Raw genomic sequence first — 16,941 nt, 5'->3', positions numbered from 1 at the left:
ACTTCCGTATGAGCAGCCTTACCAGCTCAGGCCAATGGCCCATCTTGTCCAGCATCCAGTTCTCACAGCAGCCAGTGAGATGCCCCAATAGGAAACCTGCAGGCAGGATCAGAGCACAATAGCCCTAACTCGGCTCCTGTGTTATGAATAGCAACTGCTATTCATAAGCATTCCTGCCTCTGATCGTGGAAGCAGAGCATAGTTATCCTGGCTTGTAGCCACTGCATCTGGAATATAGGTTTTCAGGACCCACCCCCTTCCTGTGATTGTAACTTGTTTTAAACGGTTTGTAATACTGAATTTTAAATTCACCTGATGGTGAAGGGTGGGGAGCAACAGCAGCAACAAATAAACAAATAATGGAACTTCTGAATATAAATCCAAAGGGTTGCATGTTGCAATGCTGACTGGTAGAGGCTCCATCCAAAGAGTAGATCTGGTGATTAATGTTGATCCAACCCCTTTCTTACATGATATAATCTGGCACTAGTTTTCAGACCTCAGAAGGAAAAACGAGCTCCAGATCTCTGTCTCTCTGTCTGTTTCTCTCTCTCTCCACCCCACTCCACTCTCTCAGGAAACAGCATCGATCCTTCGCTTCCCATGCAGAAAATGATGGAGAATGAAGCCTTCGTGTCTTTCATATTCTTTGGCACTCTTTTGGTCATAAAGATGTATGCCATAGCCGTCATAACAGGGCAAGTGAGGCTTCGCAAAAAGGTAGGCAAGTCATTCTTTTTTAAAAAGAAATAATAATGGCACTTGTGCGATTGTAGAAGGAGTTTTTACTCTCCATGTGGCTTTTGAAAATGGCTCTCTTTAACTTTTTGGCATTTTGCAGCAAGTTGTGATCTGATTTCATGCATTTAATAGATGCTACTGTTTAGCTTTCTCTGTCTTGCATCTGTTTACATTTCCCCCCAAACTGGGCTTTGAACACACTTTGCAAAAAAGAAAAAGGGAAACCAGAAATGTTAAACAGGTTGTGGAATTTTTATGAGAGGCTTCCCAATCGGAATTTGATGGGTTTTCTTGAGGTGTTAAAATAAAATTAAAAGCTGATCCATCTTTCAGATTCCTCTATTTGATTATTTAAATCCTTGTTCCAGTAACTCTTAAGGCCCACCAAGGGATCAATGGTGGGCACCTGGAGCTCTTCATAAATAATAGAGACCAGTGTTTTGCTTCTGTGTCCTTGATTCAATTCAGTAGATTCAAAATTAGTCAAGGATCTAGTAGCAGGCATTTTAAGTGACTAATTTGCCAGTATATGGTGAAGTTGACACTCCTGTAACTAATTTAGAACCAGGTCTCTTGTTTTCAATCTGATTTTTGTTCCATTGGAACAGGATTGCCAACAATGGAGAAGCCACATAATCCGAATGTGTTTTTGTGATCACATGACAACTTTACGCAGAGATAAATCAGCCCCCTTAGAATGATGACCAAGGCAGAGTAGTGGTGCGCAGCCTGAAGAAAAACATTGCTGAAAGCTCTTCCAAATCTTAAATGGGTGATGTTTCTTCTGATTGCTGTGCAAAGTTAACTCCTTCAGCCAGTTTGGTAGACAGCATCTGTGGTGTGCATTCTCCCCCCCCCCCCCCCAAGAAGGAGGATTTCAATTGCCTTTACAGCTGTAGTAATGATAACATCAACAAAGGAAATTTGCAGGGGGGAAATGACTGTCTACACATCATTCCACCTTATTAGTTGTTTTGCTATGCTTGCCCAGCAGTTTTATTGACGTTTTGAGGGGCACTCTTGAGTTATTTAGCATTGACTGGGGATGAAGCAGTCTGGCCACCCTGAAACTTTTGCAGTGTTGAAAGCAGGATTGTGAATAACCACTTACATACTATCCTGTGCACAGATCATAGGATCATAGAACCGTGGGGACTCCCCAAGTGTCATCTAGTCCAACACCCAGCAATGCAGGACTTGCAGCCAAAGAAACCCTTGACAGACAGCTATCCAACCTCTGTGTAAAAACATCCAGTGGAGGATTGTCCACCACCTTCCCAGGGAGTCCGTTCCACCCTCAAACGGCTCTTGCCATCAGAAAGTTCTTCCTAATGTTTAGTTGGAATCGCCTTTCTCATCATTTGGATCCGTTGGTTCAGGTCCGGCCTGCTGCAGCATCAGAAAACAAGCTTCAACCATTTTCCATGTGGCAGCCTTTCAGATACAGTGGTACCTCGTGTTATGTACCATCCCCCTTATGAATGCTGTGGGTTACGTGCTCCGCTAACCTGGAAGTAGATGCCCCTTGTTGCGACCTTTGCCCCGGGATGCGAGCGGAAGTCGCGCTCTGGCGGCATGGTAGCAACGGGAGGCACCATTAGCGAAAGTGCGCCTCATGTTATGAGCTTCCTGTTACAAACAGACCTCTGGAATGGATTGCGTACGTAACACGAGGTACCACTGTATCTGAAGATAGCTATTGGGTCACCTCTCAGTCTTCTCTTCTCCAGGTTAAACATACCCAACTTCCTCAATGTTCATTGTAAGGCTTAGTTTACAGACATTTTATCATCTTGGTCACCCTCCTCTGCCTCATCTCCCAGCTTGTCAATATCATTCTGAAATTGTGGTGCCCAGAACTGGGCGCAAGATTCCAGTGGGAGCAGGGGAGCTGACCAAGGCAGAATAGAGCAGTACTATTACTTTCCTGGAGACAGTCATACCTCATGTTACGTTTGCTTCATGTTACGTTCTTTCAGGTTACGTCCCGTGGGGACCTGGAAGTACTGGAAAGGATTACTTCCTGGTTTCGCCGCTCTCGCATGCGCAGAAGCGCAAAATGATGCAACACGCATGTGCAGAAGCGGCGAATCGCAACCCGCGTGTGTGCAGAAGTGCCGCTGCGGTTTGCGTTCTTTTCATATTGTGAATGGGCCTCCGGAACGGATCCCGTTCGCAACCAGGTGTACCACTGTACTAGATTTAGAATCATAGAATCATAGAATCATAGAGTTGGAAGAGACCACAAGGGCTATCAAGTCCAAGCCCCTGCCAAGCAGGAAACACCATCAGACCACTCCTGACATATGGTTGTCAAGCCTCTGCTTAAAGACCTCCAAAGAAGGAGACTCCACCACACTCCTTGGCAGCAAATTCCACTGTCGTACAGCTCTTACTGTCAGGAAGTTCTTCCTAATGTTTAGGTGGAATCTTCTTTCTTGTAGTTTGGATCCATTGCTCCGTGTCCGCTTCTCTGGAGCAGCAGAAAACAACCTTTCTCCCTCCTCTATATGACATCCTTTTATATATTTGAACATGGCTATCATATCACCCCTTAACCTCCTCTTCTCCAGGCTAAACATGCCCAGCTCCCTTAGCCGTTCCTCATAAGGCATCGTTTCCAGGCCTTTGACCATTTTGGTTGATTGATTCAGCCTAGAATTGTTGCTGCTGCCTTGCACTGCTGTATGTCTGTCTCTATCTCAGTTGCTGGAAACCACAGAAGGGGAGACTGCCCTTGTGCTCGGGTCCTGCTTGTACGTTTCCCATAATGCACATCTTTTTGGCCACTGAGAGAGCAGGTGGCTGGCTAGACGGGCTACTAGCCTGATCCAGTCCATACTTCTGATGTTCTTAGCGGGACTTCTGCCTAGCAGAAGTTTGTGTGATCTTAAAAATAACGAGTTTGTTTTCTCTTTTTTAAAAAAAGCTGTAGTTTCTTTCCTGTTCCCTAAAGGGAAGGAATGCCTTCTCAAGTACTTCTTGGAAATCTAGCTTTCACTTCTTGTTATTTGGAAAAAGAAAACTTGACTGCTGTGTTCTGCAGTTATAAGTGGTTGTCTAGGATGCAATAAAACAAACCAGAACACAGTTGATCTCTTTTTGGACCCACTCCAGATGGTGTCCAAACCTGCACTGTGTGTTGGGGGTGCATGGCCAACTGCCCACTCCCCAAATTACAAAGCAAATAGGGGGATTTTGTGGACGTTTCTGTGTGTCAAAGTTGGATCAAGCCATTAACCAGGCATGGTGTCTCCCCAAGGTCCCAAGTTGTTTTGTAGAGCTGGGGGATAAAACAATTGTTCCATTTTTATGTGATGTCTGAATTTTAGTTTTAATTTTCAGTATAACAAAACCAAGCTAACTAGGGAAAGCTAACTGAGCTCATCCAGAATAGGAGTAGTGAAGCAGAAAATTGTTTGATGAACAGCTCTAGATTTTAATCACAATGAACTATTTTCCACCTAATGATTCGGTGGAGGGGTTAAAAACTATTCCCTCCCCCATGTGGATTATGCTGGTGGGGGCCAAGGTTCACCCCAACACCCCTTTCCCTATGCAAGTAAATGGAGAGATCTGTTTTCCAGGGAGAGGAGGCAGAGTTCCCACAAAAATTCCACTGTGGAGAGTGGGCAGAAGCCCACCATACCAACAGTCTTTGGGGTAATGGGGACATATCTGAGGAGCAGGTGACATTCCCCCAGTCTTTCCTGACAATCTTTTCCATCTCCTATTATTTCTATTGCACCCGCTCCAAAACAGTACAGTATTCATTGTGGGGGAACCATAAATCTGTATTGCTTTTGGGTGGGTGCTGAAGAGAGCGGTGTATGTTTGCATATACAAGTCTCTGAAAATTGTGTGAGTTGAACCTAGGCTACTGAAGAAAGTCAGTCTCTGCACCCACTTTTCCCTCTGTCCAGGCCCACCAAAGGTATGCAGCCCACTGAAGATTGCCCAGGAGGGAATGTGACCTTCAGGCTGCAAAACATCACCCATCAGAGAGAAAGGGAAGTTCAGGGATTGTGGTCAATGCTAGTCCTACTTAGAGTAGACCCATTGAAGATAATAGCCATGACTAACTTTTGTTGTTTAGTCATTTAGTCGTGTCCGACTCTTCGTGACCCCATGGGCCAGAGCACGCCAGGCACTCCTGTCTTCCACTGCCATGGTCAAACTCATGTTGGTAGCTTTGAGAACACTGTCCAACCATCTCGTCCTCTGTCGTCCCCTTCTCCTTGTGCCCTCCATCTCTCCCAACATCAGGGTCTTTTCCAGGGAGTCTTCTCTTCTCATGAGGTGGCCAGAGTATTGGAGCCTCAGCTTCAGGATCTGTCCTTCCAGAGAGCACTCAGGGCTGATTTCCTTCAGAATGGAAAGGTTTGATCTTCTTGCAGTCCATGGGACTCTCAAGAGTCTCCTCCAGCACCATAATTCAAAAGCATCAATTCTTCAGCGATCAGCCTTCTAACTTAGACTAACTTAGATCTCTTAATTTCAGTGGGTCCATTCTCAGTAGACTCTTTGTTTGATATCTGATATCTGATATCCAGGTTTCAAGTGCTTTCCTGAAATGTTAAAAGTGATGCAAATTATCCATCAATAATTCACATTATAATTCATTTTTAGAAAAATCCAGAATAGTTGCAAAACAACTCCTTCAGGGATCTGAAGGGGGATCTGGACAATCGTCAACCAGGGTTAGCCAATGGCCTTGGATAGCTTCAGGCTTTCAAAATCATCCTTGTCATCATTCTTTTAAAAGAACTTTGTCTTGGACAGGAATTGAGATTCTTGTATTCAAAATAGTGAGCTGGCTTCCAATGGACACTTGCTAGCTTCCAAACAGGGTCTGTACATTCTCCATTTTCAAAACAGATCATTGCAACATCCAGGATTAGGTGCTGGATCTTTTAAGAAATTGGAAGTGATCCAATGCCAAAACCTCTGCAGTTGTGATGCAAGCAATGCCTGGAACTTTTAATGAAAAGGCAACCAGAAATAATCTAATCCTGACTGTTTCAAATTAAGAAACCCAAAATGGTGACTGTAACTGGAATACCAAAACAGGATTTTACTGCAGTTTAAGCTGTGGACTTATTGGAGGTGATGGTTGTTTTAATATTCTTTTGGAATGTTTCAAAGAGCATGGCTTATGGAACTCCTTTCACAACCTGGGGTTTATTCATAAGAGACTGCCACCTTTGCATTAGGTGGTGCAAGAAACTTGAGACAGTTGTGAGAAAACGCCAGGCACAGACACAGCCATGCAGCCAGTGACGTTGGGTGGAATGTTCTACTAAATCTCCCAAAATGCTGATAAAAGCCTGTTGGAATGGGAAGAAGCAGTCTTCGCTTTTTATTATACACTCTCTGTAAAGCTCATAATCTCCTGGAGTGGGGAAAATACTCTAAAACATCCGTCTTTGAGCACAGTCTGAAGACATCTCACATCTTCTGTCTCTGAGGCTGAGTTACGGAATGAACAGAATTGAGGGCTAAAGCTTTGATTGCATATTTAGTTGCTCCCCCCTCCCACAAATACACACACAGAGCCCCACACTTGTAGAAAGCTTGCAAGCCAATCCAGCCTTTCCCCACATGAAAAATGCTAGAAAATAACTCAGAGGCACCATCTCTTGCTGCACTGAATGCATAAACTGTATTTGGCCAATTTATAAAACCAGCTGGCGGTGTTTTTCGGAAATATGCTAATTCAACATGCATGGGGCGGTAGCAGGTTCAGAGTAGGGATGGGGGGAAATTTCAATTCCGTTTGCAGAACCAAAATGCATTAATCCTTTGAAGTCTGCACATCTCTACATTTTTGCAGTTTCCCAGCCAGGTAATCTGCCTGAAAATGCCCACATCTGGGGGAAACATGCAAAAAAATGCATATGTTCACAAAAATAATGTGTGGAAATATATCCTATGGGAGGGGAATATAAATATATGGGGAAATATTCTTTGCAGAAAAGAATAATGAGATTGACAAAGTTTCATGAAGAAATGTGTGTGTGTGTTGGAGGAATTCATATGAAAATGCTGGGTTTTTAAAATGAGGGCTTTTAAATGTAAATAAATAAATTGTAAGCTGATGTGGAAATATGGAGAAGTGAGTTTAAGACAGGGAAAAAGAGAAAACTGGAGAAACCAACTGTGGCATATTCACCCATCCCTTGTTGTTTCAATTATAATTATTAATTAAATTTATTGGTCACTTTTTTGCCATGGCGACTCAAAGTATCGTACGATATTTGAAGCAAGAAACACGTTTATACATTCAATCTAGCATAAATTAAAAGAATGAATCAATATTTCCCATATAAAAAAATTTCTGCAAACTTGGCAAACTGGGATATTGGTGGGGGGGTTGGGGGGGGGGAGGTTCTGCCCCAGCCTCTCCCTGTTGCATGGAGATTGCCTTTCCATGCAGGGAGCATTCGTGCACCAGCCTGCCTTCTCTTCTCCCCCCCCCCCCCGCCCCCATCTCTGTAATCAGTTGTGCGATCTGCAGAGGGCAATGCCAATCAGTGCTTCTGCACTCCCTGAAGGGGTTCTGCTGGGACTAGTTTGCTTCAAGTGTAAGCATTCCACAGTCTCCACCACTTCCTCAAGGAAGCTGGTAATTAATTTGAATGTTTTAGAGCTGAGAGGACACTTATGACCCGAGGCTGCTCCTGGGAGGGGCCAGACCTTGGCACTTTCATGCCTGAAGTGTGAAGTTGCAGTCATCTTTGTCAGATGTTCTGGAGCTGAGTTCATTCGCATAAAATCCTGCGAATAGGTTACAAGGCAGATTGCCAAATTGTGGTTTGGCACGCAAGAAACTAGTCCTCATAGCCTTGTAGGTCTTCCTTAGTAAACACAGGAAGCTACCAAATGCTAGGTAAAGACTATGTATTGGCACCCTGAACAAACAGCAGCTCCAGGGATTCTTTGGGAGCTTTAAATGTATGGGTTTGTCGGAGCATCGTCTACACAATTCATTTAAAGCAGTATCATATTATGTTAAACAGCCATGGTGTCCCCCCCCCCAAAAAAACCTGGGAACTGCAGTTTTTTAAGGGTCTTAAAAGTTTTTAAAGGTAAAGGGATCCCTGACCATTAGGTCCAGTCGTGGCTGACTCTGGGGTTGTGGCGCTCATCTCGCTTTATTGGCCGAGGGAGCCGGCGTACAGCTTCCGGGTCATGTGGCCAGCATGACTAAGCCACTTCTGGCGAACCAGAGCAGCGCACAGAAACGCCGTTTACCTTCCCACTGGAGCAGTACCTATTTATCTACTTGCACTACCTATTTATCTACTTGCACTTTGTCGTGCTTTCGAACTGCTAGGTTGGCAGGAGCAGGGACTGAGCAACAGGAGCTCACCCCGTTGCAGGGATTCGAACCGCTGACCTTCTGATCAGCAAGCCCTAGACTCTGTGGTTTAACCCAGTTGTTAGGAGACCTCTCTTTCCCCTCCCAGGATTTCTGGATCAATCTCTCTTCCCAGGGAACTTTGATAATTATAGCTCTGTGGGGGAATAGGGATGTGCTGACAACTCATGGAATTGTAGTGTCAGAAGAGACACCAAAGGTCATCTAATCTAAGACCCTGCAATGAAGAAAACTCAACTAGAGCATCCATGACAGGTGGCCACCCAACCTCTGCTTAAAAACCTCCAAGGAAGGTTTCCTCTCAGCACCCTTAACAGTTCCCAGGATTCCTTAGGCAATGAAACAAGATTCTAGTTCATGTGGCTGTAAATAAAGGGCTAGATTAAACCGGAGCCTAGGGAGATGCCTTATGCCAAGTCAAACATGTTCCATCTAGCTCAGTATTGTCTACACTGGCTGGCAGCAACTGTCTGGGGTATCAGGTGTCTCTCCCAGCCCTATGTGGAGATGCCACTTGGGATTGAACCTAGGACCTTCTGCATGCATTGCAGATGCTCTGTCACTGAGCTGTGGCCTCTCCCCACAATTTGTGACATGAGCTCCTGGATGGCTTGTTCAGGGACCCTTTTCTCCTGTGTGAACCTTGAGAGTTTTTGCAGATCCACAACCCTCCTTTGTGCCAATGGCTACCTAGGCCACTCCAACTCCAGCCCAAAGACAGGATCTGCCCAAAGGGCTTTTGTTGCTCCAGGAAGTATGTGGTCTGTGGCCAGTGTGCATGGAGGAAATAGCAAAGTAAAACAGAACCTTGTTCGCCTTGGGAAAAGGCTCAGTGTAGCCAGAGATTATTCTAACAGGTAGGCTTCACCTTTGATGGCTCCTCCATCGGAAAATGTATTTATTTATTGCCTAAAATGTACACCCTGCTTGATTGTAAAACAAAACACAGTAACATTAAAGCTATTTATAAAATAGACAAAGCAATAAGAAAAATTAATTTAAGACTTTTGAAAAGTTAAAATAACAATAAACCAAAAGCAGGTTGAAATTTGCATCAGCTTTCGATGCTTTGTGAAAACAAAACAAGTACAGATTCAGGTAGGTGTTGGTCTGATGCAGTCAAAATAAATAAAAATAATTAAATTAATTAAAAAATTGTCCAGTAGCACCTTAGAGACCAACTCTAAGTACAGAAACCAAAACAAGTACAGAAAAGGTGGCGGCCTGACATCAATAGGCAGGGAGTTCCAAAGCTTAAAGACAGGTATGACATGGTACCTGTAACAGGGCTAGTTCCTTAGATCAAAGCAGCTGAGTGGATGGATTTGGGGTAAGGTAATCTTGCAGGTGAACTGGCCCCAAGTTGTTAAGGGTTTTATATACTGATAGTAACACCTTGTCCTTGGCACAAGCGTGATATGCCAAAAGTGCCTCGCTTCTGTCAGCAATTGTGCCTTTAGCAAAACTGCTTACAATGCGGGGAGATGCAGGGAGAAAGTTCTTATTATGAACCTGCCGTGAACTAGTTGATCCTTGTCTTCCTCCAGGCATTTGCCAATCCAGAGGATGCTCTGAGGCACGGAGGGCTGCAATACCACAGGGAAGACCCTGATGTGGAGCGATGCCGCAGGTGAGTCTTAAAAATAAATTTAAAAACTCCTCTTGCACCATTAGGAGGCCATCTTTCCTTTGTACTTCAACCAATCAATTGCTGGCTCTGCTTTCCATGGCTAACCAGTGATGTAGATTTTGAAGCTGCTTTGCGTTGTTCCTTCCCTCTTCCCATGTGATTGGCCCCCCCTGGCATCACTGAGGACATATGGTTGGTAACTTCACAGGCCACTCCAGAGTTGTGGAGAAGTTTGGGGAAAGGGGGGGGGGGGATGGACAGATTTGTGAATCCCGAGTGGGGATGGAGGTGAAAGTCATAGAATCATAGTATAATAGAATCGTAGAATTCTAGCATTGGATGGGGCCCAAAGGGTCTCTGGTCCAACTTCCTGCAATTCAGGAAGTTCCAACTAAACATTTAGTAACATTTAATCACATCTAGTGACATTTAAAGTTTAGAATTCTTCCCTAGATGCAACAGATCACATCTCAATTTCCCTTAAGCACAGAAATTTTATATACAGTATCTGTATCTATATCTACAGTATCTATCTATTTACAAACATACAAAGAATGTCAAAGAAACAATTTGCTGCTTGGCTTGACCAGGGAAAGACGCAAGTGGAACAGAACTAGTGTTCTTTTTCAGCGGGGAAACCAGCAAATTAAATTGGCCGAAGGCAGGAGCAAATCTTTAGTACTTAATGCCCAATTAAAAAACGCTTGCACTTCTCAGAAATTGCATCTCTCATTCTTCCCAGAAAGGCTTCATTAGTTGTTGCCTTGAGGAGGGTATGGTTAATTCCTCTACTAATCTACTTGAGATTGATCAGCAGGGTTCCCATCCAGTTTGGTAGCAGTTTTTTTAAAAAAAAGAAAAAGAAAACATTCTTGTTCTTTTTAAAAAAACAAACAACTAATTACCATGAAAAACAGAACTGTACCAGCACCAATGACACAGTCTTAGGGTGAAGGGAGGATAAAACATATAATGGTAAGGCTAAAACTATGCATTGTTTCAACATACAGAACTTGTGGGTTGGTTCTGCTCAGAGTAGACCTGCTGGAATTTGTGGACCTAAGTTAGTTGTGCCCATTAACTTAAGTGGGTTTACTCTGAGTAAGACAAGCATTGGATACAGCTACCTATATATAGACAGAGGTTATGTGGCGCTTTTGGAGCCAAAGAAAGAAAGAAAGAAAGAAAGAGAAAGAGAGAGAGAGAAAGAGAGAGAGAGAGAGAAAGAAAGAAAGAAAGAAAGAAAGAAAGAAAGAAAGAAAGAAAGAAAGAAAGAAAGATGCGAACTGAGATAATATTTTGGACTATTTTTCAAACCGCTTTTGGCCAGATTTATTTATTTTATTTTATTTATTGCCATTTATATCCTACCTTTTTTCTCCAAGGATCTCAAAGTGGCATATGTAGTTCTCTCCCTCCTCATTTAATCCCCACAACAGCCCTGTAAGGTAGGTTAGGTTAAGAGAGGCAGTGCACTGTCCAAGATAACACCCAGTGAGCTTCCAGGTCAAGTGGGGATTTGAACCCTGGTCTCCCAGGTCTTAGTCTGACACTGTAACCACTACACCATGGTGGCTTTGGTATGTACTGTTTTGCCCTTTGACTCCTGTCTCCAGATTGGTTTTATAGGTTATAATACAATAACAGCAGGTAGTAAAGGGAGGTTCCACTTGGGATTGACCTCTCAAACTTAAACAGTGAATTATTTTACTTTTATCTCACCCATCACCCTAAGGTGGTCCCACAGCAGGCTATAATAAATTAAACACAATATTAAAAAGGAGTGTAAAACAATATAAAATCACAGATATAAATACAGCGGTACCTCGGGTTAAGAACTTAATTTGTTCAGGAGGTCTGTTCTTAAGCTGAAACCTGAGGTACCACTTTAGCTAATGGGGCCCCCCGCTGCCGCATGATTTCTGTTCTCATCCTGAAGCAAAGTTCTTAACCCAAGGTACTACAGTGGTGCCCCGCAAGACGAATGCCTCACAAGACGGAAAACCCGCAAGACGAAAGGGTTTTCCGTTTTCAGAGGCGCTTCGCAAGACGAATTTCCCTATGGGCTTGCTTCGCAAGACGAAAATGTCTTGCGATTTTTGAGGGGTTTTTCCGCTCCCCAACCCCTTTTTCTAAAGCGCTAAACTACTAATAGCCTTTTAGCAGCTAATCCGCTAATCCCTTAAGCCTTTAATAGTCGTTAATAGCCCTTAAACTGCTAATAGCGCTAATAGCGCTAATCCGCTAATGGGCTTGCTTTGCAAGATGAAAAAACCGCAAGACGAAAAGACTCGCGGAACGGATTCTTTTCGTCTTGCGAGGCACCACTGTATTTCTGGGTTAGCGGAGTCTGTAACCTGAAGCGTATGTAACCCGAGGTACCACTGTAAGGTGGGTCTCAAGTGTCTTAATCCATAGACAGTGTCTGAGACTTAAGTTTGGATAAAAGGCAAGTAAGAGGCAACATGATAGAAGTTTACAGAATTATGTACAGCCTGGAGAAAGTGGAGAGAGAAAATCCCCCCTCCCCTCTCTCGTAACACTACAACTCTGTGGGCATACAGTGAAGCTGACTGTTGGAAGACCCAGGACAGATGAAAATTACAGCACAGAGTTAAATTTTGGAACTCCCTTCTGCAGGAGGCAGTGATGACCATCAACTTGGATGTTTTTAAAAGAGGATTGGACAAATGCATGGAGGAAAGGGCTATTGAGGGCTACTAGCCAAGTGGACTATGCTCTGATGCTTTTGAATACCAGTTGCTGGAAACCACAGGGGAAGGGGAGAGGGCTTTTGTGCTTGGATCCTGCTTGCTGCTTTCCAGTTGGCCACTGTGAGAACAGGATGCTGGACTAGATGGGCCAATGGCCAGATGCAGCAGACTCTTCTTATGTTTTTGACACACAGATGAAAGTGGCCTGAAGGACCCTCTTTGCCCACTCCTCCCCACACAACAGACTCAAAGCCCTTGAAGCTTGCAGCTCACGTAGTGTGATGGTTCAGTATCCAGACCTCTGAATCTAAATGCACTGCTGCAGGACTAGTCTGAACAGGAATCTTGAGTGCCGCTGGTGTTCAGCTGGCCCTGAAATCCCCTTGAAAACATGTGACTGGCTTGCTTCAAGCACCTGCGTTCCTTCCGAAGAAAAGTGCGAAGTCCTGTTTTGTTTTGTTTCTTTTGTAAAGGAAAAGAGGTGAAGCAGAGTTGACTGGGTAGGGAGGGCATAGCTAAGAGAGGGAAATGGTGAAAAAGCAGATTTGGGAGAGGGAGGAGCAGCTGGTCATAGATGCAAAGGCTAATAGAGTTGTGGGTTTCCAATCCTACAGCCTTATACGCTTGCAAACTCCCCACCCTAAGAAGCCCAACAGAGAACAAGAAGCCTTGATGGCTCCATATAAATTCTGCCCCCTTAATTAAACTATGACATTTGCAGCCACAAGACAGTGGTGATGCCCATCAACACATTTTTTTTTAAGGGTAATGGACCCACTCATGGAGGACACAGCTATTGGTGGCTACTAGCTGTGATGGCCATATGCTACCTGCCTCTGAATGCCAGGTTGCTGGGGAACAAAACTGGGGAGGACTTGCTTGTGGGCTTTCCATTGGGGCATCTGGTTGGCCACCAGGAGAACAGGGTGCTGGAACTAGGCGGGTCACTGGATCGTGGAGCTGGGAAGCACTGGGTCTCTTCACCCAGTGTTCCAATGCACTCCTAGCCACACTGAAATTTTTTTGGCCAACCTAGGCAGCTGTCAATCCAGGCACCAAAAATAAGCAGCAGCTTTGAGTCACCTAGGTATATCACCTGTGGGCACTTTTGACAACTGTAGCAGCTGCCTAGCACTGTTAATTGATTTCTCTCTGTGCTGAGAAGGATTAAGTGCACCTTAAATACTCCCTGCTGCCAGGAACAGGCTGTCAAGAGTTGTGTCAGCTGGCTGACATCAATGGAGATCTTTCTGCTATGGAGTGCTGGCTTTCCCTTTCATTGTGGGGTGAGCCTCATCTGTCATGGAGAGGGGAAGGAAAAGCTCTGACCAAGTGAGGAGTGGCTGATTTATTTATTTTTAAAAGCTGGTAAAAGTTCCTCCCCAGAGCTATTGAACCTATGGCCATGAAGAGGAGAGGGTGTTTTGTGGCATAGGAAGCGCAGGAAAAGTGTTTCGGGTCTGGTGAGATTTACAACTCCCACTGTTTGCTTTGAGAATGAGAGCTGGCTTTGGAATGTAAGCAAAGGATTTGATGGGGCCTTTCAGTTCCCTAATTGGCAGGATACGACATGCTCTAGGCAATCAGACTTCTAAGGAGTGGGCAGGGGTTCATCCTTTCAGGAAGGTAGCATGTAATTGCAAATAACCCCCCTACTCCCCAAAAAAAGACCCTTCACCCTCTTTAGGGATGGGGAAAGAAATTAGATTCAGTTTGCATGAAACGGCAGCTCTACCAAATTTTCACTGTCTGAAACACCACAGAATTAAAGAATTGTAGAATTGGAAAGGACCCCAAGGATCATCTAGTCCAACCCCCTGCAATGCAGAAACCATGCCTAAATAACCCCTGACAGATAGCCATTCAAACTCTGCTTCAAAACCTCCAATGAAGGAGAGCCCACTACCTTCAGGGAATCTGTTCCATAGCTGAACAAGTGTTCCACATGAGGCTTCCAGACCCTTGAGCATCTTGGCTGCCCTCCTCTGCACACCTTCTAGCTTGTCAGTCTTCTTAAACACTATAGAATCATAGAACTGAAGAGCTGGAAGGCACCCGGAGGGCCATCTAGTCTAACCCCTTGCGAAGCAGTAATCACAGCTAAAGAATCCCTGACATTGGCCATCTAACCTCTAAGACTCTTCAGTGATATTAATTTGTTACCTGCCATTCACCAGCAGGTCCCAGTTAAGGTTACAACACATTAACATTCAGAATTAAGACCATTTAAAACCTATTACAGTGGTACCTCGGGTTACATACGCTTCAGGTTACAGACTCCGCTAACCCAGAAATAGTACCTCGGGTTAAGAACTTTGCTTCAGGATGAGAACAGAAATCATGCTCCGGCGGTGTGGCGGCAGCGGGAGGCCCCATTAGCAAAAGTGGTGCTTCAGGTTAAGAACAGTTTCAGGTTAAGAAAGGACCTCCAGAACGAATTAAGTTCTTAACCAGAGGTACCACTATACAATTGCAGGATTGCCTGTCCTTTAAAATGTACACTTCTCAAATTTTTGCAATGCCAGTTCTCCAGCCAAATAGTGTGAATTTAAACAATGCCCATACAAAGGTAAATTGTGCTAAAATGAGTTGAATCAAGGGAAAATATAAATATGACAGAAGTATGGTTTATAGAAGGGGACGCGGGTGGCGCTGTGGGTTAAAGCCTCAGTGCCTAGGGCTTGCCGATCGAAAGGTCGGCGGTTCGAATCCCCGTGGCGGGGTGCGCTCCCGCTGTTCGGTCCCAGCGCCAGCCAACCTAGCAGTTCGAAAGCACCCCTGGGTGCAAGTAGATAAATAGGGACCACTTACTAGCGGGAAGGTAAATGGCGTTTCCATGTGCGGCTCTGGCTCGCCAGAGCAGCGATGTCACGCTGGCCACGTGACCTGGAAGTGTCTTCGGACAGCGCTGGCCCTTGGCCTCTTTAAGTGAGATGGGCGCACAACCCTAGAGTCTGTCAAGACTGGCCCGTATGGGCAGGGATACCTTTACCTTTAACTTTTATGGTTTATAGACAGCAAGTATTGCCCAAAAATTGCATGTAATAATATTGTTATTAGGAGAAATTCACACTCCATTGCTGAGGACTTAAAAAGAAGGAAAAGAATGTACAAAATGAGGTGGGAATGTGGAGGGCAGCACTTAGGACTGGGGAAAAGAGAAACCGAGAGAAGGTGGAATTGACTGAGTTCTCCTTCCTTGAAGGGGGGGGGGGGACAGAGCGGCTTTTGGAGAGGCACTGCTTGTCTGGGTAGACTGTACTGAACTAGAGGGACCAGTGGTCTGACTCTGTAGAAGGCAGTGTCATATGTTCTTGTTTAATCTAGCTCCCTTTTCAGAACCATGAAAACCGGGCTCATTCTTACTTCATTTTTAAAGGACTCTGTGATGGAGCACTTGCTTTGCACACAGGAACTCCCAGGTTCAAACCCCAGTAGCATCTTCAGGAAGGGCTGGGGGGAAAGACTCCCTGCCGAAACCCTGGAGAGCCCCTGCCAGCCAGTGTAGACAGTACTGAGCTTGATGGGCCATATAAGGCAGTTTCTTATGGTTCCTGGACATTCATAATGTGTCTTGCATTCCTTCCTTGTCAGCCAAGAGGGAAACGACCTCCTTGGTGACCCAGGGAAGAGTTTTTAGTGACTGTTTTCCTTTAATTCCGTTGGTCCATTTCATTATAGATTTTGTCCCCAGGGGGCTGTGTGCTTCCTGAAACTTGCACCCTACAACCCAAGCCAAGACATCAAAAGTTATTTTGCTGTTGTTGACTTTTAAAATAAACGTTCTAGACCCCACCATCTTCCGCCCCCACTACAGCCCCAGACTTGGCCCTTAATCTGCACCGACCCTTGAAGGCAGGAAATGGTTCCATTGAGGTGTTATGGCTTGTGGCATGACTTGTTTATGCATAATCCCATTAGCAGCCCTGGGTTGTGGCCAAGGTGTGTGCATACATAAATGCAGAAAGGGGAGGGAGAGAAAGGGGGGGCCGAGGAGCCAGGAAATGGTGCAACCACGCCATTGCCATGGCAACGATCCCATCCATGTGCGTACATCTTGCCTTAATGAGGACACGGTGATTGGAGCCAGCTGCGAAGGCTTGGGTTCCGTTGCCTGCTTTCCCTGAGATTTTTGCCGCTGCAAATGACCACAAGCTGTGTGCTGTGTGCAGTTCTGTTCACCCTCACCCCCAACAAGGATATTGCAGGGTTGGAAAAGGTTCAGAAAGGGGCCACCAAAATGATCAAGGGGTTGAGCAACTCGTCTGTGAGGAAAGCTTGCAGCATTCAGGGATTTTCAGCTGACATAAAATGCGAGTAAGAGGTGACACGATATAAGTTTATGAAATGATGCCTGTCATGGAGGAAGTGGGCAGAGAGAGGAAAAATTCTCCTTCTCTCACAAGAACTCATAGACATCCAAGGAAGCTGAATGTTGGGAGATTCAGGGCAGATAAAAGAAAGTCCCTCATAGT

The 16,941-nt window shown here is 44.9% G+C and overlaps 1 protein-coding gene across 4 annotated transcripts in view; it reads left to right on the top strand.

The window, feature by feature from the left end:
- PTGES (prostaglandin E synthase) overlaps positions 1-16,941 on the top strand; it is a 28,711-nt gene that overhangs the window by 7,447 nt on the left and 4,323 nt on the right. For all 4 annotated transcript variants that reach the window (XM_083424090.1, XM_083424092.1, XM_083424091.1 and 1 more), the window contains 2 exons: positions 578-720; positions 9,670-9,752. In XM_083424090.1, the coding sequence (XP_083280216.1) occupies positions 578-720; positions 9,670-9,752 (226 nt within the window). The remainder of the gene's footprint in view (positions 1-577; positions 721-9,669; positions 9,753-16,941) is intronic.

Source organism: Podarcis tiliguerta, assembly GCF_965153285.1.
Source record: "Podarcis tiliguerta genome assembly, chromosome: Z".
Taxonomy (NCBI): Eukaryota; Metazoa; Chordata; class Lepidosauria; order Squamata; family Lacertidae; genus Podarcis; species Podarcis tiliguerta.
The sequence above is the reverse complement of the archived record's forward strand: the minus strand, read 5'-3'. Positions and strand labels throughout refer to the sequence as shown.